A 24048-nucleotide genomic window follows, 5' to 3' on the forward strand; every position below is an offset into this window, starting at 1 on the left:
TAATTTGGTGAGCTGGGGGCGAACATCTCGAACAAAACAAGTGCAACCAAATATTTTAGGTTTAATAGGAAATAAAGGTTGCGTAGGAGACAGAGTACGACAAGGTATTTCACCCTTAAGAACTGACAAACGCATGCGATTAATCAAGAAGCAAGCCGTCGAAACAGCATTAGCCTAAAAGTATTTTGGAACATGCATTTGAAACATTAAGGCCCTTGCTGTTTCGAGAAGATTTCTATTTTTCCTTTCTGCAACTTCATTTTGAGATGGAGTATCAACACATGAGGATTGATGAATAATACCATGTTCACTTAAATAAGAGCCAAGAGCACCAGAAAAATATTCCTTAGCATTATCACTCCGTAGAACTTTAAGAGGGCCACCAAATTGAGTTCAAATTTCAGCATGAAAGTTACGAAAATGAGAAAGTAACTCAGAACGATGTTTCATCAAATATAACCAAGTTACATGAGAGAAATCATCGACGAAAGTAACAAAATACCGAAATCTATTTTTGGACTCAATAGGACAAAGACCCCAAACATCAGAATTGACTAATTCAAAAAGAGCATTAGCTCGTGTATCGACTCTAGGATAGGAACTGAGACGATGAAACTTAGCAAATTGACATGACTCACAGTCTAAAGAATGTAAATTATGAAATTGAGGATGAAGACTCTTTAACACGGAGAGAGATGGATGACCCAAACGACAATGTTCTTCGAAAGGAGTTGGCACTCGAGTGCAAATGGTGACTGTAGGTATTTGTGTATCAAACGTGTAGAGGCCATCAGATTCACGCCCTTTACTAATAGTCTTTTTCGTTGTAAGATCCTGAAATAAGCAGTAACCAGGAAAGAATAAGACATAACAATTGAGATCACGAGTAAGTTTACTGACAGAGATCAAATTAAAAGAAAATGTGGCAAATTTAAAATAGAGGTCAATGAAAGAGTTTTGGAGAGATGAACTGTGCTAGAGCCAAGAACAGGAGAGTGGTGCCATCTACTATTGTAACATCAGGTAAAGATGTAGATGGTGAAAAGGTAGCGAATAAATTGGGTTAGAGGATGATTAAGACATTTATTGGTATTACCTGAATCAATAATGACAGTAATTGGATTAGAGGATGATGCCATCAACGACTCTTGATACTGTTGGAATTTAGCAAACTCTTCCGTAGAAATCGTTACCATTAATTTCTTCTCGATCATAACTTCAACAATATGGACACAAACAAAGAAATAAGTTCCTAGACATAGACTCTCTTACCCGTTAAACGTAAGTTGGCACTTGATTTATTTAGGATTCTAGAGTTGCATAGACATATGTAAACACTAGCCTAAACTTCTAAACAAACCAAAAGCGGTATGGAATAGGAGTCGAACCAGTTTGCATAAATTGAGTGTAATTACGGGCACATTTGGTAGGTGTAATTCATCATTTTAGAACTAAACAGTAGTAGAGGGTTGGCCTTTTAAATTCTGCTATTTTCGTGTGTTTTTTGTGTTCCCAACAATTCCACCAATTTTTATTCCCAAACTCGATTGCTCATTCCAACAATTTGCAAAATCAATTTTAAAAGAAAACTAGTCCCTGTGGAGATGAACTTAGAATATTTCCAGATTATTACTTGTGACAGTATGCACTTGCACTTATCCTCTAGCTATTAAGTTGAGGCACAACAAGTTTTTGGTGCCGTTGCCGGGGACTTTGTTTTTGTTTGAATTTTATTTTTTGTGAATTGTTTTTGTGTGCGATCACTTTACCGTTTCTGTTTTGAAAATATCCCCCTATCTAACCTCAAAAGTGAGTATTAGTGCATGAGCACAAATCCGCACTTGCTACCATACGATCCCGAGATCGAGAAAACGTGCAAGAGATTAAGGCGTGAACAGACACTTAGAAAACAACGAGGGAAAATCCAAAACGACAAAGAAAAAGAAAATGAGAAGGAATAAGAGGAAGTAATTATCAAGATGGTAGAAGAAGTGCCAAATCCAATCCTATTGGCCGATCGAAGAGATATTACAATGCGTGACTATGCGAACACTACTTTGAAAGACTTAAATTCGGGCATTACAAATCCAATTCCAGACGATGCCTAATTTGAATTCAAGCCGATGATGCTCCAAATGCTTAACACTATTGGCCAGTTTGCAGGACTCAAACATGAAGATCCACATTCCCACCTTAAATCATTTTTTCAAGTGGCAAATTCTTTTAGGTTACCAGGAATATCTGATGATGCTTTAAGACTAAAATTATTCCCTTTTTCCCTTGCAGGTCAAGCAACTGCATGGTTGAATGCCTTTCTTCCAGACTCCATCAATTCATGGGGAACCATGGTGGACAAATTCCTTGCAAAGTATTTTCCACCCACAAAAAATGCAGACGTGAGGGAGGAAATCATTTCTTTTAGGCAAAGAGAAAATGAAACGGTCAACGAAGCATGGGAACGTTTCAAGGAGCTAATGAGAAGTTGCCCAAATGTAAGAATTCCGGCCTGTGTACAAATTGAACATTTTTATCGAGGTTGCGATATACCAACAAAAATGATGTTAAACACAGCCGCAAATGGAAAGTTCACTTCTAAGACATATAACGAGATCGTCACCATTCTTGATCAGTTAACTGAACATAACGATCTATGGTGCTCAGAGAGATCAAGGACTCAACCAAAGACCATAGATCAAGCAGGAGTGTTTAATCTTGACGCGATGTCATCAATGCAGAGTCAATTAGATACCATTACGCAAATGATGAGGAATATACAAGGGAATAATGCCGCACCTACACCAGCATCTACATCAAATACTAATCTTGCTCCTGTTTATCATATGACTGAATCTATTTGCTATTATTGTGGAGATTCTCATAATTCTGAAAATTGTCCATCGATTCCAGCTTCTTTATGTTATGTAGGGCAAGGGAATCAAAGGAACTTTAGTCCTTACTCCAACACCTACAACCCGGGATGGAGGCACCATCCTAATTTTTCATGGAGTGGGCAAGGGAGTTCCAACAATGCAGGTCAAGTTCAAAACCAACAATATAAGACTTATAACCCTCCGGAAGTCCCTGCTTTACCTTCACCTCCAAAGCAATACAACCAACAAAAAATTGCACCACAACCAGTGCAGTTTAGTATGAGTAGTATGGAAAGTATGAAGAAGGAATGTATGACCAGTATGATGAAATGACACAGCTATGCGAGAATTCACGACAAGGAATGACACAGCTATACGAGATTACACATCTAGAAATGACGCGGCCATGCGAAATTTGGAAGCTTAGATGGGGCAGCTTGCCAATGAACTTAGAGTGGACCTCTAGGGACATTTCCAAGTACTACAGAGGAGCCAAAGAGAGAGGGTAAGGAGCATTGCAAAGCCTTTACAACCTGAAGCAGGTTAGCTTACGAAGGACCAAAACTGCCGGGTGAACAAGCATCCAGTCCTTCAAAGGAAAAAGAAACTGCAACAGAACGTGACCAACCAGTAGAAGGTGAGGTAAGTGGGCCAATTGCCCCGCAGGTAAGTAATTTTAGACCTCTTCCTCCTTTTCCTCAACGTTTGGTAAAGAAAAATCAGGACACCCACTTCCGTAAATTTTTCGATATCTTGAAACAACTTCATATAAACATCCCTCTAGTTGATGCCCTTGAGCAAATGCCTAATTACACCAAATTTTGACAGGATATTATTTCTAGGAGAAAAATGTTAGGGGAACATGAAACAATTGCATTAACTAAGTGTAGTGGCGATGCCTTAGGGAATCCCCTACCTGTTAAATGTAAAGATCCTGGAAGTTTTACTATCCCATGCTCAATAGGAGGCAAAAATCTAGGTAGGGCATTGTGTGATCTTGGCGCGAGTATAAATTTAATGCCTTTGTCAGTTTTTAAAGAACTTAATATAGGAAAAGCTCGCCCGACGACTGTAACCCTCCAATTTGCAGATAGGTCTATTAGAAAACCCAAGGGAAAAATAGAGGATGTACTAGTCAAGGTTGATAAGTTTATCTTCCCTACATATTTCATTATTTTAGATTGTGAAGCAGACTTGGACGTCCCCATCATACTTGGAAGGTCGTTTCTCGCAACAGGGATACGATTTTCAACGTAAGGAAGGGAAAGATCACAATGAAGGTGAACAACGAGCAAGTGACATTCAACGTACTGGATGCTATGCGGCTTCCAGATGAAGTAGAAGAGTGCTCGAATATGCAGATAACTAACCCTGTATCTATGGAAGAATTTTGTGATTTGATAACTGCAGGTTTAGAGCAAGAATTAGAAGCAGCGGAAAAAGAAAGAGAGGCAGACACTTTCTCGTCACCGATGGAGAAGTTTGAGTTTGGAGATTTGAGCAAGGATGAATTTAAGGCGATGCAACCATCAATCGTTGAGCCGCCTCGACTAGAACAAAAACCCTTGCCTACTCATTTAAAATATGCATACTTAGGAGAAAATGAAACTTTACCTTTAATTATCTCTGCAACATTAACTAACGAACATGAAATTTTGTTGTTACAGGCATTGTCAAACTACAAGAAAGCCATTGGATGGACGATAACAGATATCAATGGAATGAGTCCATCACTTTTCATGCATAAGATAAATTTGGATGAGGGTGCCATCAACTCTGTTGAACATCAAAGAAGATTGAATCCTAAAATGCAAGAAGTCGTGAAGAAAGAAATTCTAAAATGGCTAGACGCGGGAGTAATATACCCAATAGCAAGGAGTAGCTGGGTGAACCCAATTCAATGTGTGCCAAAAAAGGGTGGCATGAAGGTCATCACAAATGAAAAGAATGAATTGATCCCATCCCGAACCGTAACCGGCTGGAGAGTTTGCATGAATTACCGCAAACTCAATAAGGAAACAAAAAAGGATCACTTGCCTCTTCCATTTATTGATCAAATTCTTGATCGTCTCGCAGGTAAGGAGTTCTACTGTTTTCTCGACAGATACTCAGGGTATAACTAGATCACAATTGCCCCGGAGGACCATGAGAAAACAACCTTCACGTGCCCTTATGGAACATTTGTATTACGACGAATGCCCTTCGGTTTGTGTAACGCACCTGCTACGGTTCCAGCGGTGTATAATGGCAATTTTTTCTGACATGATTGAAAATGTGATTGAAATCTTTATGGATGATTTTTCGATATTTGGAGAGTCTTTTGAAAGTTGTCTAAAAATCTTGAAAAAAGTTTTGGAGAGATGTGAAAAAACAAACCTTGTTTTAAATTGGGAGAAATGTTATTTCATGGTAAAAGAAGGTATTGTTTTAGGTCACAAAATTTCAAACGAATGAATGGAAGTAGATCGAGCTAAAATTGAGTTAATTTCAAAACTTCCACCACCCTCGTCAGTTAAAGGTATTCGAAGTTTTTTGGGTCATGCTGGATTTTATCGTCGTTTTATCAAAGACTTTGCTAAAATATCGAAACCCTTATGTCGTTTGTTGGAAATTGATCGGCCATTTGAATTTGATGAAGAATGCATGAATTCATTTGAAACTCTTAGGAAGGCATTGAGTTCAGCACCAATCATAATAGAACCTGACTGGAATCTACCCTTTGAGGTAATGTGTGACGCGAGTGACTATGCGTTAGGAGCCACGTTAGGGCAGAGAAAAAATAAAATTTTGCATCCAGTGTACTATGCCAGTAAGACCTTAACTGCAACACAGTTAACTATACCACCACAGAAAAAGAACTATTAGCTGTTGTATTTGCCTTTGATAAATTTAGAGCATATTTGATAGGTTCTAAAGTTATTGTTTTCACTGACCACTCTGCCTTGAAGTATTTGTTTGCTAAGAAAGACGCGAAGCCAAGGTTGATTCGGTGGATCTTACTTCTTCAAGAATTTGACTTAGAGATTCGAGATCGGAAGGGTACAGAAAACCAGGTAGCGGACCATTTGTCTCGATTAGAGTCCACTATTCCAAAAGACCCATCAGTAGTCAAGGAATACTTAATTGATGAGCAAATCCTTCTTATTGATAGCATCCCATGGTATGCAGATATTGCGAATTATTTGGTAAGTGGTATCCTTCCTTACGAGTTTAACGCACAACAGGTAAAGAAATTTTTACATGACGCTAAGCATTATAGGTGGGATGAGCCGTACCTTTATAAGTTAGGCCCTGATAATATCTTACGTAGGTGTGTAGCTGAAGAGGAACAAGCAAAATTCCTGGAAGCATGTCGTACGTCCCCGTATGGTGGGCACTTTGCGGGTCGAAAAACTGTAACTAAGGTATTACAGAGTGGGCTCTTTTGGCCCACCTTATTTCGAGACGCCCACCAGTTTGCCCAGGTATGTGATAAGTGTTAACAGGTAGATAATATTTCCCAAAAAAATGAAATGCCTCTAAACCCCATTTTAGAAGTGGAAATTTTCGACGTATGGGGCATTGATTTTATGGGACCGTTCCCAATGTCATTTGGTAAAATTTACATTTTGTTAGTCGTTGATTATGTGTCTAAATGGATAGAAGCCATAGCAACTTCAGTAAATGATGCTAGAATTGTTATTCAATTGTTTCAAAAAAATATTTTTACTCGCTATGGTACTCCAAGATGTCTAATTAGTGACGGGGGAACGCATTTTGTAAATAGAGCAGTAGCTAAAGTGTTAGCAAAATATAATGTCCAACATAAGATTGCTACTGCGTACCACCCACAAACAAATGGCATGGTTGAGGTCTCTAATAGGGAAATTAAATCTATTCTAGAAAAAACGGTCAATACAAATAAGAAAGATTGAGCGATTAAATTAGATGATTCCCTTTAGGCGTATCAGACTGCTTTCAAGACCCCTCTTGGTATGTCTCCTTTTCGTCTAGTATTTGGTAAGACTTGTCATCTTCCTGTTGAATTAGAATATAAAGCATATTGGGCCACTAAAAAACTAAATTGACTTTAATGCTGCAGGTGAAAACAGAAGTTCCAATTGAACGAGTTAGAAGAATTTAGGCAACTTTCGTACGAAAATGCCAAACTGTACAAGGAAAAAACAAAACAGTGGCATGATCGGCGAATAAGGCCCAAGCAATTCCAAGTAGGTGAGAAGGTTCTATTATTTAACTCTAGACTTCGACTGTTTCCCGGTAAGTTAAAGTCCCGATGGTTCGGCCCATTCAAAATCGCGAAGGTATATCCTCATGGGTCCATCGACTTAAAAGACAATTCGGGTAATATTTATAAAGTTAACGGTCAAAGAATTAAGCCTTATTTTGGAAATCAATTTGATAGAGGTAAAACCACTATTTTCTTTTTAAATACATGAATGACTTAATTGCTCCCTCATTTGGTTTTTCGAACTTGATGGGAGGGGCACTCGGTGTGAATTATTTTATTATTTTATTATTTAGTTTTGAAGTTTTCTTTTATCTAAAAAAAAGTTTATTTTAAAAGGAAAATTTGGATTTTATTTAAAAAAATTATTGAGTTTTGTAATTTCTACAGACTTTGTTTAATTGCATTTCCTTAAAAAAAAGAGTAGTTTTCGAAAAATAAGATTAAATAGGTTGTTTTGGGCTTTTTCATTTTTGGGCCCAATTGTGTAGCCGATGTATCCTTTTAAACCAAGTTTTTGATAAATAAAAAAAATGGCAAAGGAAAAATAATTAAAAACAAAAGTCAAAATCAATTTTTTTTTCCTCTCTAATCATCTTCTTCGCAGACCCCTCCCCCCCTCTTGTTTTTCTCTTCATCTTCTTCGCAGACCTAGACGCCACCATGGGAACCTCACCATCGCGCTCCCAGAGCTCCGATTCTTCACCATCGTCTTATTCCGTGGGTCGCCAGCATTCCCAATCGTCTGATTAAGAAAACCCTGCCCGTCGCAATCTCTCGCCGAAAACACAACTCCGCCGCACACCACCACCGACGACTGCTCACTACAAGTCCATGGGTGGGTTTGAGAACGCCTAAACCCGAACCTTTTGAAGAGGCTATCCCCATTTATGCAACCCGACGTCAAGCCCTACAAAAGCGCCTCTGTAATATTCCTCAAAATATGGGAACGATTCGAAATCCATGGTGGCCCGAGTCCAAAATGAAGAGATTGAAAAAGGGGAGTTTCTTACATATCTTTCTCTTTAAATCTTTGGATTTTTTTTCTTGGTTGCTAGGTTAGTTTATTAGTGTGCATGATTAGGGATAGGTTGTAGTTAATTTTGATTTTGTTTATCTGGAAGCATGCTGCAAAAAGTTGTGGATTATGTTTTTGTGTTGATTGGATTCTATATTCTCATGCATATAATGAATTCTGCCAGACTTTTGTTTTTGTGGATCTTCAAGTGAATGCACAGTTTGTCTTATCAATATTAAGCATGAAAAGTCTTGGATTTACCATCTTTGAGTAGGTTCTTGTTCTTATCCCATGTCGATGATGATAATTATGAAAACAAATAGCTTTGTTTTCTACTATTTAGATCAAGCTATGAATCATTTGCAACATTGTTTTAGGATAAAATCATTTTCTACTTCTTTAGTTTTAACTTTTAAACTTTTTACATCTTTTAAGAGGAGCCTTGTCCTTTAGTGGTAAAAATTTTTTACGCACCACCAAAAGTTTTCACACTTAAAACCAGTGAGGACACTGTCTCTTCCAAGTTCGGGGGAGTAGCATAAGCAAGCCTAATAGATTGCAGTGAGCCAAAAAATAAGAGAGGTAAGAAAAAGTGTGGAAAAACAAGAAAAAATTTTGTTCTCTTGAAACAAGAAAAAGTGGCAAAAGAAAAAAGGAAAAAGTGATAGAAAATTTTGCAAAGAAAAGCAAAATGAAAATAAGAGTGGAAAGACAAAAGCGTGAAAGAAGAAACTTTGAGGCAAGAAAAAAATGAGATAATAAAAGTTAGGAAGCTTGCCTTAATTCAGTCCCACTCTATTTGCGAAAAGAGTCTCACTTAGGGATACTCGTAATTGTATGGTAGCAACTTTGATCTAGCTTGACTTTGTGCAACTCACTAATTGACAAGCTCGGATTGGTTGCCAGCCTAGAAAATCCCTTGAGTGACTGTCCTATTTTTAAGTCATTTTTGTGCTAGAAAATTTCATTAAGGGGAGTGTGCATAGTCTCTACTGGATTTGAAAAAGTTTTATGAGTTCGACAATAGAAGATTTTGAAAAGCTTTTATCTTTTAAACAAATGTGGTTTTATGATGATTGTGCTTTAAAAAAGTAGTAGGGATTAAAGCTTTGACGTTCCTCCTGAGACACCATATGAGCAAATTACTCGGCTCTACTTGATGTTTGTTTTATTCTTGAATTTTGCATGCTTATTATTGACTTGATAGTTGTTGTTTTTGCTTGAGGACAAGCAAAATATTAAGTTTGGGGGTTTGATAAGACTTGATTAAAGGCTACAAATAGTAGTTTTACATGCTTAGTTGGGAGTTAATTATGATGAAAAATGTATGTTCAAGCATATAATTTAGGGAAAATGTGCATAATTTACGATTAGGGACTTTGGAATTCAGTTATAGTTAAATGAAGGCTAATTTGTGTAAATATGCTTATTTTGTAAGGAAAAGTGAAGATTAATGATCAAAATGCGTCAAACACATTGTAGGACCAGAATTTCCAGCTTACTAGAGGAATGCACCAGCCAAATTACTTTGAAAGTTCCAGCTTCACAATGCTTCAGCCACATTGGATGCCTAGATTGTCAAAACGAGAATCACAACTTTTGACCAAGTAATTGGTCCAAGATTTGTTATTAGTTCCTAAAATCTCGACAACCTCATTTGGTTCCAACCTCCCATGCATTTCTCAACATCTTGTTACCTCCATAGCCTATAAAAGAAGTTTCCAAGCATCACTTCAAGACATCTCATTTTTCCATGTTTTGATTTTTCTTTCTAATTCTTGTCAACTTTAGCTTCTAAGTTTCAATTCCAGTTTCTAAGTTTTGTTCTTCCTTTATTGTTTTAAAATTATTTTTCGTCTATTTTTCTATTTGTTCTAAGTTTGTACCTTCCTTTCCATTTCAATGCAAATGCATCACTTTGTTACCTTCTCTTGTTTTGTCGTTTATTTTACTTCCATGAGTAGCTAAATTGTTTCTTCAACCCTCCTACGAATGATTTAGTTCTTATCACTATAAATTACATCTATCAGTGAGCACGGCGTATTACGCTCTCTTTGTTTATCTTGATTGATACAATTTATCCAGTTGATTTTTCTTGTTGGCGACTTGTTTAAATCACATTAGTTTGAATTTAATTCTGAAAAGGTTAGAGTCAAACGGATCTCATCAAGGTAAAACAAGAAGTTACTTAGAAATAAGAACTAAAACAAGATCCTAAACATAGACTCTCTTACCCGTTAAACGTAAGTTGGCACTTGATTTATTTAGGATTCTAGAGTTGCACAGACATATGTAAACACTAGCCTAAGCTTCTAAACAAACCAAAACTGGTATGGAATAGGAGTCGAACAAGTTTGCATAAATTGAGTGTAATTACGGGCATATTTGGTAGGTGTAACTCATCATTTTAGAACTAAACAGTAGTAGGGGTTGACCTTTTAAATTCTGCTATTTTCGTGTGTTTTTTGTGTTCCCAACAATTCCACCAATTTTTATTCCCAAACTCGATTGCTCATTCCAACAATTTGCAAAATCAATTTTAAAAGAAACTAGTCCCTGTGGAGACGAACTTGGAATATTTCCAGATTATTACTTGTGACAGTGTGCACTTGCACTCATCCTCTAGCTATTAAGCTGAGGCGCAACAATTTTTTGACCGGCAACAATGCAGGTCAAGTTCAAAACCAACAAAAAGTTTAAAAATTTAGTTTAAAAATTTAGGGTGGTGCGTAAATATTTTTTTACCACTAAAGGACAAGGATCCTCTTAAATGATCTAAAAAGTTTAAAGGTTAAAACTAAAGAAGCAGAAATAAGTTTATCTTAAAACAACGTGGCAAATGAGTCATAGCTTGATCTAAATAGTAGAAAACAAAGCTCATGCATATTCCTAATTATCATCATTGACATGAGAAAAGAACAGGAACCTACTCAAAGATGGAAAATCCATGACAGCTCATGCTGAAAATCGAGAGGAAAATTGCACATTCACTTGAAGATTCACAAAAACAAAAGTTGGGCAGCAATACACTTGATATGCATGATAATAGAACTCCAGGCCAACACAAAAACACAATTCTCAACTACTTTCAGCATGCTTCCAGATAACAAAAATCCAAACTAACTACAACATATCCCTAATCATGCATGTAACGACCCAGAAATTTCCACACACCTCTAGGTCACATGAACTACTCAACTAATCAGTTTTAACCCCATTTACAACCTACCAACTTCCTAAGCACATAAGCTTATAAAATCAAGCTCCAAAACCTCATCAAATTAACGATAAACCAATCTCAAAAATAAAAATGCAACAACGTTCGTGAACTACTTCACGAGGCAAGTTTATTGTTCAATCTAAATGATTCTAAGCAAATGGGATAAAGCTCAAATAAGCACCCAACCCGAGGCATAACTAACAACAAGGAAAAATCTCCCAATTATTCAAAGGTACATAATCCGTTTATTGGCCACAACCTGAGGCACAAACAAAAGAATTAGACTAAATAAGAAAAACTAAGCAGCCTATAGTCCTCGCTTGTCAGGTCTCCCCCGTCCCATCAGCAAGGTCACCCTCGAGTCCTTCACCTGAAACAATCATTGTAGAAGGGGGGTGAGTATATACAATATACTCCGTAAGTAGCCCTCACCAAGCACTCACAGACATCATGCTCATAACCATACAGGAAAAACATGCATCGTCATGCTCTATCATTACAGTATGTGAACAACCATAGACATGCTTTACTGGTACATATATATTTATCCACAAACATGCTTTATAATACCCAATACTAACCACAACTCAATAAAAAAAACAATTACCGTCCACCTAGCTTCCTAACAGCTCAAATTCAACTATGATCACCTCAGTTGTTCGAGCTCTTCGAAACCATGCTTTTGGTAGTGTCAGCCCCTGGCCATTTATACCCAAAGCCCCGACACTAGTGCATCGACCCTCGACCATTTATACCCGAGGCCTCGATGTCTTACAATCTATTGGCCCTTGACCATTTATACCCAAGGCCCCAATAGTTCTCATTCCGAAAGACTCCTCGCATCGACCCCCGACCATTTATACCCGAGGCCTCGATACCCAATTAGTGACGTATCAGCCCCCGACCATTTATACCCGAGGCCCTGACACTCACCCATTCACTTCATAATTTGTAAAACTCCACATATCGTTTCTAGCCTCCAACCAAGATTCCAGTACTAACCCCTTAATAACACCAACCACCACAACGCCCATCAACAGCCCCACCACTAGTTTGATTTCAATGCATCTCACAACTCACCAACACATTTCAGCATGCTTCCACAACATAAACATCATTCTAATAGCAAAACAATAAACCAAACATGCTTTCACAACATACCAAATCTTAACAACAGCGCCACAGTGAGTTTAGTCATAACAGAGCATAGTCAACAAATTTCAAACGATTGGAGCCCAACACAATTCATCCAAACACTTAATATCCAACGTCCATATTCAGTAAGCACTGCTAGATATAATAAAAACTCATGAGACACGCCAAACACTTCATACGAATTCAGACAACGAACATTTCCAAAATAAATTCACTTTAACGAACATTCCCTACAATCATACGTCATTCTACAACAGATCTCAGCAGCTCAACAATACAAAATTCACACTTTTAACACCGACGGACATTCGACGTTAACCAGGCATACAAAACTGCATAACAAGAATTACACTGCACAACCACGTATCAGAACCAATATTAGGCATCATAAACAGTACATCGGCAACCAAATAACATACACCAACGCACGCACCCGCCCCCGTGCTACTTACAAACACTTGTCCTAAAGCTCCTGAGCTCGTTGAGCACTTCCTACTACTAACCCACACTAAAACAACTTGGGTTAGGAGTGGGTTGACGTCGAAGGGGTTCGGGCTCCCGATTTGAGTTCAAAGGGCCTTAAGCTTGCTGTCCCGACGTCTAAAGGTGATGAGTAATGCTGATTTGGGTCCGATTAGAGGTGGGTCAACGCCTAACCCATGCCGAAAAGAGTGGGTAATGCCGATTTGGGTTCGAATAAGAGGGGACCAACGTCGAATGTCACCGGAAGGCCGGAAAACGTCACCAAACTCGTTGGGCTTCACGAGTTCGGACTGTTCGGGGCTGTCGAAGTCTGCTGCACGCAGGAAAGGTCACGCACCGCCACTGCACGACGCTGGCGCCGCTGGAATTTGCCGCAACTCCTCAAGTCCGCCGGGTTCGCTGCTCTTCGCGCCGCCGCACGCTGCTACAGGCCGCCGCCGTCGGAGTCATTGAGGGACGGGAGGGTCCACCGTTCGCCGCTGCCGTCAGGGAGGAAGCTCGCCGCTGCCGTGCTGCTTCGCCGGAGAACAAAAGGGGAGCTGCCGGCTGAACAAGGAGAAGAAGGAAAAACTTTGGGGGGGGGGGGGGCTGTCGGCTAAGAAACAAAGGGAGGGAAAGAGAAAAAGAAAAGTGTTAGGGTTTTCCCCTTTTGTTTTGATTTAAAACAATTTTCCCATTAAGCCCAATCATCCAAGCCCAAACCCAAAGAAGGAGGAGTCCATTCCCTCAACCCAAGACCCAACATACCAAGCTCGGTTAATAAACATTTAATTGGATTGTTAGAGCCCGATAATTATCGATAAATTAAATTAACATTCACTTTGAAATTTAAATGAAAAACAAAAATCTCCCGATTCGAGATTAACTGACCTGAGGGACTCGGGGCGTTACAATGCACAACTAGCCTAGGACGCAAAAATCGTAATTATCCGACTAAAGATAACAGAAAGAGGGTCAAAAACTCCCTGATGTACTATCATCCTCCTCATCAGACTCATCACCATGCAGAGGTGGCTGAGAAGTCGAGGCACCACCCATGTTGATTGGCAACTCCGGGACAGTTGGGTCGTATTGTGCCAAATGAGCAGTTAAGCTCTTTACATGAGTAGTTAAAAGTTCTACCTGAGCGCGAAGGAGTACGATTTCGGATGACGGTGAAGAATTAGGTGAAGAATTTGTTCTATGTGGAGTCTAGTGAATGTTATGCGACGGAGACAACTTCGTTCGGACATAGGAAAAAGCTCGGAGCTTATTGATCGAAGGAATGGGCATTACCCCGACCGACTTCTCGAACTCTTTAGGAGCGATATGGACACCTTGCTTGAGGCAGAGTTCTGTTATCAAACTTGGAAAGAACAATTTACCGGCCGACCGGGTAGCACGATCAAGTATGCAATCTTGAATTAGCTGACCATAGTTATCTCCTATGCCCTGCATCATGCAATATAATAACATGACACACTTGCATTGAATGATAGTATCATGTGTGGTAGGAAGGAGTCGATTCTTTATCACTCGAAGCCAAATTGTTGCTTCTTCTAAAAGATATTTAGGTGCCAACAAATATGCTCCTTCATCAGTAACTTCCCAAATGGCACCCGGTTTTGCTACCACCTTCAGGGCATCCGCCATTTGACTCAATGAAGGCCGGGCAATCAACATATTTCCTACTTCTCCTCGACTTCTTGTGGTCTCATACACATTATTAATATCTTTTTGGTTAAAGCAAACGTGTTTACCTCGAACTGGAATCCGATAGTTACACTCCGGATGTAGTGCCGCATAAAATTCTTTCACCACTGATGTTGCCAAAACTATAAGGATAGCCAATAACTATTGCCAAGAACGTCGATTGATCAACTCCTTAATAAATGGAGGTAATGCAGGGTCATCGTTTTGAAAACCACGTTCTTGCAATATCTTGCGTTGTTTAAACTTAGCCAGATTCCTCTCGTAAGCGGCTTTGCTAAGGTTGATAACTCTACGGTGGCTGGGTGGTCTTGATATAGATGGTGAGCTGGATTGTTCGATCATGGGATTGTCCTCCGTTTCGGGTGATGATTGAACCGTCGACAATCGCGCTAAAGTGGCGCGTGTCCTAGGCCGTACGGGTGATTCTAAATTGATAGCCCTTGCCGACCTCGTCCTTACGGATTTCATTGTTCCGCCCGACTCCTCTACTAATTGCACATCATTATCATCACCTTTAAGGGATCCTTCTTAAACTCTGTCAGTGTCTATTTCTTGGCTTGGAGAATCTACCGAAACACTCCCCCTACTTCAAATTCGTCTCTACTCACAAACTCATTAGAATTAAAGAGTACATCATTCAAGAAACTAGGACTCAGTGGCTTCACGGGACAATCTTTCTCCTATACACCACTAGTAGGAATTTGGGAAAGTGAAAGTCGATCATGTGGTGATGTGTAATTTGAAAAAAGCTCACCCATGCTAGGGTCGGTCTCAATGCTGTTGTCTTTTTCTGTCTCACTTATGCATACTGACCGCCTCTTGTAATAAACCAATTGAGATGCGGAAGGCCTACAAATACCTGGAACAATGGTCTCTGATGTGCGAAATTGACCATCTGATGTGCCAGCCGCATCCTGTGTACCAACAGAGGCATTTGTTATGGCCAACGCATTGTCTTGCTTTGTTCCAATCTCATTATCAACAACAACATTGCCGCCCTGAAACATATCTTCAACGAAATCACTAGGTAAGTGCGTAAATTTTACCTTCTTGGCGTGTCCCGCTGCTAATTTAGTTCGAGCAAATGTTCGGGTCCACTATGGTAGTCGCATAGGAGAATCATGATTCAAATCATTCTCATCCTCTTCGTCGACACTCAAAAGTAGTATCTTCCGGTTTGAATCCCTCCTTAATTTTTTTTTTGTTTGGACTCAGGCCACCATGGATTTCGAAGCGCCCCCATACTCGGAGAAATAGTTCAGAGGGGTTTTTTTAGAGCTTGACGTCAGGCTTCAGAAATTGGAACAGCTTCTTCATAAGGTTCGGGTTTGGGCGTAATCAAACTTACCCCTGGACTAGAAGTGAGCCGCCGACGGCCACGGTGGTCAGTAGAGGTACGCTTGCGGTGAGGGATTTCGATAGGCGGCCACAGGCTTTCTTCATCGAACAGTTGAAGATGCCAATGACCTACTGGAGAAGACGATGGCAAAGAAACGGAGCTCCGGGAGTGCGACTGCGAAGTTCCATGGTGGCGTCTAGGTCTGCGAAGGAGATGATGAGAAAAATTTGACTTTTGTTTTTAATTATTTTTTTTTGTCATTTTTTTTGTCATTTTTATTTTTTTTTAACAAAAACTTTGTTTAAAAAGAAAAATGGGTTACACAATTAGACCAAAAAAATGAAAGCCCAAAACAACCTATTTATTCCTATTTTTTAAAAACTGCTATTATTTTTTATTTTTTTATTTTATATTTTTTTTAACAAAATGCAATTAAACATAGTCTTTAGCAATTACAAAGCTCAAATTTTTTAATTTTTTAATTTTTTAAATTTTTCAATGAAATCCAAATTTTTCTTTTAAAACAAACCCCTTTTTTTTAAATAAAAGAAAACTTCAAAACTAATAAAATAAAACAAATAAAATAATAATAAGTACAAAAAAATAAAATAAAATAATTCACACCGAGTGCCCCTCCCATCAAGTTCGAAAAACCAAATGAGGGACCGATTAAGTCATTCATGTATTTAAAAAGAAAATAGAGGCTTTACCTCTATCAAATTGATTTCCAAAATAAGGCTTAACTCTTTGACCGTTAACTTTAAAAATATTACCCGAATTGTCTTCTAAGTCGATAGCCCCATGAGGATATACCTTCGCGATTTTGAATGGGCCGGACCATCGGGACATTAATTTACCGGGAAACAGTCGGAGTCTAGAGTTAAATAATAGAACCTTCTCACCTACTTGGAATTGCTTGGGCCTTATTTGCCGATCATGCCACTGTTTTGTTTTTTCCTTATACATTTTGGCATTTTCGTACGAAAATTGCCTAAATTCTTCTAACTCGTTCAATTGAAACTTCCGTTCTTCACCTGCAGCATTAAAGTCAAAATTTAATTTTTTAGTGGCCCAATATGCTTTATATTCTAATTCAACAGGAAGTTGACAAGTCTTACCAAATATTAGACGAAAAGGAGACATACCAAGAGGGGTTTTGAAAGCAGTCTGATACGCCCAAAGGGAATCATCTAATTTAATCGCACAATCTTTCCTATTTGCATTGACCGTTTTTTCTAGGATAGATTTAATTTCTCTATTAGAGACCTCAGCCATGCCATTTGTTTGCGGGTGGTACGCAGTAGAAATGTTATGTTGGACATTATATTTTGCTAACACTTTAGCTACTGCTCTATTTACAAAATGCGTTCCCTCGTCACTAATTAGACATCTTGGAGTACCATAGTGAGTAAAAATATTTTTTTGCAAAAATTGAATAACAATTCTAGCATCATTTACTGAAGTTGCTATGACTTCTATCCATTTAGACACATAATCGACGGCTAACAAAATGTAAATTTTACCAAATAACGGTGGGAACGGTCCCATAAAATCAGTGCCCCATACGTTGAAAATTTCCACTTCTAAAATGGGGTTTAGAGGCATTTCATTTTTTTTGGAAATATTACTTACCCGTTGACACTTGTCACATACATGGGCAAACTGATGGGCGTCTCGAAATAAGATGGGCCAAAAGAACCCACTCTATAATACCTTAGTTCCAGTTTTTCGACCCGCAAAGTGTCCACCATACGGGGACATATGGCATGCTTCCAGGATTTTTGTTTGTTCTTCTTCAGCTACACACCTGAGTAAGATATTATCAGGGCCTAACTTATAAAGATACAACTCATCTCACCTATAATGCTTAGCATCATGTAAAAATTTCTTTACCTATTCTGCGTTAAACTAATAAGGAAGGATACCACTTACCAAATAATTCGCAATATCTGCATACCATGGGATGTTATCAATAAGAAGGATTTGCTCATCAATAAAGTATTCCTTGACTGCTGATGGGTCTTTTGGTATAGTGGACTCTAATCGAGACAAATGGTCCGCTACCTGGTTTTCTGTACCCTTCCGATCTCGAATCTCTAAGTCAAATTCTTGAAGAAGTAAGATCCACCGAATCAACCTTGGCTTCGCGTCTTTCTTAGCAAACAAATACTTCAAGGCAGAGTGGTCAGTGAAAACAATAACTTTAGAACCTATCAAATATGCTCTAAATTTATCAAAGGCAAATACAACAGCTAATAGTTCTTTTTCTGTGGTGGTATAGTTAACTGTGTTGCAGTTAAGGTCTTACTGGCATAGTACACTGGATGCAAAATTTTATTTTTTCCCTACCCTAACATGGCTCCTAACGCATAGTCACTCGCGTCACACATTACCTCAAAGGGTCAATTCCAGTCAGGTTCTATTATGATAGGTGTTGAACTCAATGCCTTCCTAAGAGTTTCAAATGAATTCATGCATTCTTCATCAAATTCAAATGGGCTATCAATTTCCAACAAACGACATAAGGGTTTCGATATTTTAGCAAAGTCTTTGATAAAAGGACAATAAAATCCAGATTTTTAGATTTTTGATAAAATGCATTCTTCTTCCCTGTAGTTAAGGTCTCTCCAAAACTTTTTCAAGATTTTTAAGACAAGTTTCAAAAGACTTTCCAAATATCGAAAAATCATCCATAAAGATTTCAATCACAGTTTCAATCATGTCAGAAAAAATTGCCATCATACACCGCTGGAACGTAGTAGGTGCGTTACACAAACCGAAGGGCATTCGTCGTAATACAAATGTTCCATAAGGGCACGTGAAAGTTGTTTTCTCCTGGTCCTCCGAGGCAATTTTGATCTAGTTATACCCTGAGTATCCGTCGAGAAAACAGTAAAACTCCTTACCTGCGAGACGATCAAGAATTTGATCAATAAATGGAAGAGGCAAGTGATCCTTTTTTGTTACCTTATTGAGTTTGCAGTAATTCATGCAAACTCTCCAGCCGGTTACGGTTCGGGATGGGATCAATTCGTTCTTTTCATTTGTGATGACCGTCATGCCACCCTTTTTTGGCACACACTGAATTGTACCCAGCTACTCCTTGCTATTGGGTATATTACTCCCGCGTCTAGCCATTTTAGAATTTCTTTCTTTACGACTTCTTGCATTTTAGGATTCAATCTTCTTTGATGTTCAACAGAGTTGATGGCACCCTCATCCAAATTTATCTTATGCATGAAAAATGATGGACTAATTCTATTGATATCTGTTATCGTCCATCCAATGGCTTTCTTGTAGTTTGACAATACCTGTAACAACAAAATTTCATGTTCCTTAGTTAATGTTGTAGAGATGATTATAGGTAAAGTTTCATTTTCTCCTAAGTATACATATTTTAAATGAGTAAGCAAGGGTTTTTGTTCTAGTCGAGGCAGCACAACGATTGATGCTTGCATCACCTTAAATTCATCCTTGCTCAAATCTCCAAACTCAAACTTCTCCATCGGTGACGAGAAAGTGTCTGCCTTTTTTTCTTTTTCCGCTGCTTCTAATTCTTGCTCTAACCCTGCAGTTATCAAATCACAAAATTCTTCCATAGACACAGGGTTAGTTATCTGCATATTCGAGCACTCTTATACTTCATCTGGAAGCCGCATAGCATCCAGTACGTTGAATGTCACTTGCTCGTCGTTCACCTTCATTGTGATCTCTCCCTTCCTTACGTTGAAAATTGTATCTCCTGTTGTGAGAAACGACCTTCCAAGTATGATGGGGACGTCCAAGTTTGCTTCACAATCTAAAATAATGAAATCTGCAGGGAAGATAAACTTATCAACCTTGACTAGTACATCCTCTATTTTTCCCTCGGGTTTTCTAATAGACCTATCTGCAAATTGGAGGGTTAGTATAAATTCCTATATTAAGTTCTTTAAAAACTAACAAAGGCATTAAATTTATACTCGCGCCAAGATCACACAATGCCCTACCTAGATTTTTGCCTCCTATTAAGCATGGGATAGTAAAACTTCCAGGATCTTTACATTTAACAGGTAGGGGATTCCCTAAGGCGTCGCTACTACACTTAGTTAATGCAACTGTTTCATGTTCCCCTAACTTTTTTCTCCTTGAAATAATATCCTTTAAAAATTTGGCGTAATTAGGCATTTGCTCAAGGACATCAACTAGAGGGATGTTTATATGAAGTTGTTTCAAGATATCGAAAAATTTACGGAAGTGAGTGTCCTGATTTTTCTTTACCAAACGTTGAGGAAAAGGAGGAGGAGGTCTAAAATTACTTACCTGCGGGGCAATTGGCCCACATACCTCACCTTCTACTGGTTGGTCAGGTTCTATTGCAGTCTCTTTTTCCTTTGAAGGACTGGATGCTTGTTCACCCGGCAGTTTTGGTCCTTCGTAAGCTAACCCGCTTCGGGTTGTAATGGCTTTGCAATGCTCCTTACCCTCTCTCTTTAGCTCCTGTGTAGTACTTGGCAATGTCCCTAGAGGTTGACTCCTAAGTTCACTGGGAAGCTGCCCCATCTGAGCTTCCAAATTTCGCATAGCCACATCATTTCTAGACATGTAATCTCGTATAGTTGTGTCATTTCTTGTCGTGAATTTTCGCATAGCTGTGTCATTCCTTGTCGTGAATTCTTTCATCATACTAGTCATACATTCCTTCATCATACTTTCCATACTACTCATACTAAACTGCGCTGGTTGTGGTGCAATTTTTTGTTGGTTGTATTGTTGATAAGAAAACAATAGCCAATTGGATCTAAGAACCCTTATGGTTATGCAAACCCCTAGATCACAAATGCTAAAACCCTCAAATCGAGATGATGTCAACCCGAGAAAGAAGTTAGAACGGATGTACCTTGGTTATCAAAATGAAGAGTAGAGAAAACTTGTTTCAAAACTCAAGATTCGAATCACTCTACAAGTTTGCTTGATCAAGGCTACTTGAATGATTCTAGCATGCAATTCTAAAACACAAGAAATGTAAAGGAAAAGCTCATGGCTCAATAAGCTTAAATTTCATTATCTTAAAACTCAAATCTCAAATTTTTTTATCCAACGGAACAAGCTAGGCTATTTATAGCCTCCAAAACAACCTTTCAAGTAACCTAAAAGAATTGTAAAGTTGTAACTCTCTACCACATCAATACCATAACCACCACTAACTCAAATGTAACTTAAAACACATAAATGAAATGCTTAAAACTCAAAATACAATTAAACATGCTTTAAATTCGAGAATGAAACTCCTTCAACCATAAAACCAAGAAGTTGTATCCCTCCAAGAGTGAATAAACTGGATTTTGAACTACTTTGAAGTCTTGTTCATTTAATGCATCTTGACTTCAACTTAGACTTCCATTAATGCAACTTGAGGCTGCCATAAATGACACTAGAGTGCATTTAATGCAACTCCACTTTGTTGTCAACTTGGACATAGGATTCTCTAACAACTTCCTTTCAATCTTGAGGACTAAGACGCTTTGGTTCATATCAATTGCTGTGGAGGTGAAGGTAAAGCAGGGACTCCCGGAGGGTTATAAGTCTTATATTGTTGGTTTTCAACTTGACCTGCATTGTTGGAACTCCCTTGCCCACTCCATGAAAAATTAGGATGGTGCCTCCATCCCGGGTTGTAGGTGTTGGAGTAAGGACTAAAGTTCCTTTGATTCCCTTGCCCTACATAACATAAAGAAGCTGGAATCGATGGACAATTTTCAGAATTATGAGAATCTCCACAATAATAGCAAATAGATTCAGTCATATGATAAACAGGAGCAAGATTAGTATTTGATGTAGATGCTGGTGTAGGTGCGGCATTATTCCCTTGCGTATTCTTCATCATTTGCGTAAGGGTATCTAATTGACTCTGCATTGATGACATCGCGTCAAGATTAAACACTCCTGTTTGATCTATGGTCTTTGGTTGAGTCCTTGATCTCTCTGAGCACCATAGATCGTTATGTTCAGTTAACTGATCAAGAATGGTGACGATCTCGTTATATGTCTTAGAAGTGAACATTCCATTTGCGACTGTGTTTAACATCATTTTTGTTGGTATATCGCAACCTCGATAAAAATGTTCAATTTGTACATAGGCCGGAATTCCTACGTTTGGGCAACTTCTCATTAGCTCCTTGAAACGTTCTCATGCTTCGTTGACCGTTTCATTCTCTCTTTGCCTAAAAGAAATGATTTCCTCCCTCAAGTCTGCATTTTTTGTGGGTGGGAAATACTTTGCAAGGAATTGGTCCACCATGGTTCCCCATGAATTGATGGAGTCTGGAGGAAAGGCATTCAACCATGCAGTTGCTTGACCTGCAAGGGAAAAAGGGAATAATTTTAGTCTTAAAGCATCATCAGATATTCCTGGTAACCTAAAAGAATTTGCCACTTGAATAAATGATTTAAGGTGGGAATGTGGATCTTCATGTTTGAGTCCTGCAAACTGGCCAATAGTGTTTAAGCATTTGGAGCATCATCGGCTTGAATTCAAATTGGGCATCGTTTGGAATTGGATTTGTAATGCCCGAATTTAAGTCTTGCAAAGTAGTGGTCGCATAGTCGCGCATTGCAATATCTCTTCAATCGGCCAATAGGATTGGATTTGACACTTCTTCTTCATCTTGATAATTACTTCCTCTGATTCCTTCTCCTTTTCTTTTTCTTTCTCTTTTTGGATTTTCGCTCGTTGTTTTCTGAGTCTCTGTTCACGCCTTAACCTCTTGCACGTTTTCTCGATCTCGGGATCGTATGGTAACAAGTGCGGATTTGTGCTCATGCACTAATGCTCACTTTTAAGGTTAGATAGGGGGATATTTTCAAAACAGAAACGGTGGAGTGATCGCACACAAAAACAATTCACAAAAAATAAAATTAAAATAAAAACAAAGTCACCGACAACGGCGCCAAAAACTTGTTGCGCCTCAACTTAATAGCTAGAAGATAAGTGCAAGTGCACATTGTCACAAGTAATAATCTGGAAATATTCCAAGTTCGTCTCCACAGCGACTAGTTTTCTTTTAAAATTGATTTTGCAAATTGTTGGAATGAGCAATTGAGTTTGGGAATAAAAATTGGTGGAATTGTTGGGAACGCAAAAAACACACAAAAATAGCAGAATTTAAAAGGTCAACCCCCGTACTACTGTTTAGTTCTAAAACGATGAATTACACCTACCAAATGTGCCCGTAATTACGCTCAATTTATGCAAACTGGTTCGACTCCTATTCCATACCGCTTTTGGTTTGTTTAGAAGCTTAGGCTAGTGTTTACATATGTCTATGTAACTCTAGAATCCTAAATAAATCAAGTGTCAACTTACATTTAACGGGTAAGAGAGTCTATGTCTAGGATCTTGTTTTAGTTCTTATTTCTAAGTAACTTCCCGTTTTACCTTGATGAGATCCATTTGACTCTAATCTTTTCAAAATTAAATGCAAACTAATGTGATTTAAACAAGTGGCCAACAAGAAAAATCAACTGGATAAATTGTATCAACCAAGATAAGCAAAGAGACTGATAGATGTAATTTATAGTGACAAAAACTAAATCATTCGTAGGAGGGTTGAAGAAAAAATTTAGCTACTCATGGAAGTAAAATAAACGACAAAACAAGAGAAGGTAACAAAGTGATGCATTTGCATTGAAATGGAAAGGAAAGTACAAACTTTGAACAAATAGAAAAATAAACGAAAAATAGTTTTAGAAACAATAAAGGAAGAACAAAACTTAGAAACTGGAACTAAAACTTAGAAGCTAAAGTTGACAAGAATTAGAAAGGAAAAGCAAAACATGGAAAAATGAGATGTCTTGAAGTGATGCTTGGAAGCTTCTTTTATAGGCTATGGAGTTAACAAGATGTTGAGAAATGCATGGGAGGTTGGAACCAAATGAGGTTGTAGAGATTTTAGAAACTAATAACAAATCTTGGACCAATTACTTGGTCAAAAGTTGTTATTCCCGTTCTAACAATCTAAGCATCGAATGTGGCTAAAGCATTGTGAAGCTGGAACTTTCAAAGCA

The 24048-nt window shown here is 38.4% G+C and overlaps 2 protein-coding genes across 2 annotated transcripts; one reads left to right on the forward strand and one right to left on the reverse strand.

Moving 5' to 3' along the window:
* Positions 1–2123: 2123 nt before the first annotated feature.
* On the forward strand, positions 2124–3203 carry LOC111021009 (uncharacterized). Its single transcript, XM_022297834.2, has one exon. It carries the CDS (start codon positions 2124–2126, stop codon positions 3201–3203), a length of 1080 nt encoding a protein of 359 aa, XP_022153526.2.
* Positions 3204–13925: 10722 nt separating this feature from the next.
* On the reverse strand, positions 13926–17607 carry LOC148210903 (uncharacterized). The gene is made up of 6 exons (XM_088125238.1): positions 16713–17607; positions 16012–16130; positions 15523–15661; positions 14487–14770; positions 14247–14402; positions 13926–14093 (listed from the first exon to the last, which is right to left on the reverse strand). The coding sequence occupies exons 1-6, from the start codon at positions 17605–17607 to the stop codon at positions 13926–13928; spliced, it is 1761 nt and encodes a 586-aa protein (XP_087981364.1).
* Between the last annotated feature and the right edge of the window lie 6441 nt (positions 17608–24048).

The sequence above is a fragment of the Momordica charantia genome, assembly GCF_013281855.1.
Source record: "Momordica charantia cultivar OHB3-1 chromosome 6 unlocalized genomic scaffold, Mcharantia_2.0 BLBB01000006.1, whole genome shotgun sequence".
Taxonomy (NCBI): Eukaryota; Viridiplantae; Streptophyta; class Magnoliopsida; order Cucurbitales; family Cucurbitaceae; genus Momordica; species Momordica charantia.

What these genes read in the sequence shown, in the direction of transcription:
- LOC111021009 (XM_022297834.2), top strand. Translation starts at nt 2,124, where the DNA reads ATGATGCTCCAAATGCTTAACACTATTGGCCAGTTTGCAGGACTCAAA.
- LOC148210903 (XM_088125238.1), bottom strand. Translation starts at nt 17,607, where the DNA reads ATGCCTCTAAACCCCATTTTAGAAGTGGAAATTTTCAACGTATGGGGC. An exon ending in TGGAAATCAATTTGATAGAG is followed by an intron (nt 16,131 to 16,712) that starts GTAAAGCCTCTA and finishes CTTCTCCAGTAG; the next exon opens with GTCATTGGCATCTTCAACTG. An exon ending in AAGCAACAATTTGGCTTCGA is followed by an intron (nt 14,403 to 14,486) that starts GTGATAAAGAAT and finishes TGCATGATGCAG; the next exon opens with GGCATAGGAGATAACTATGG.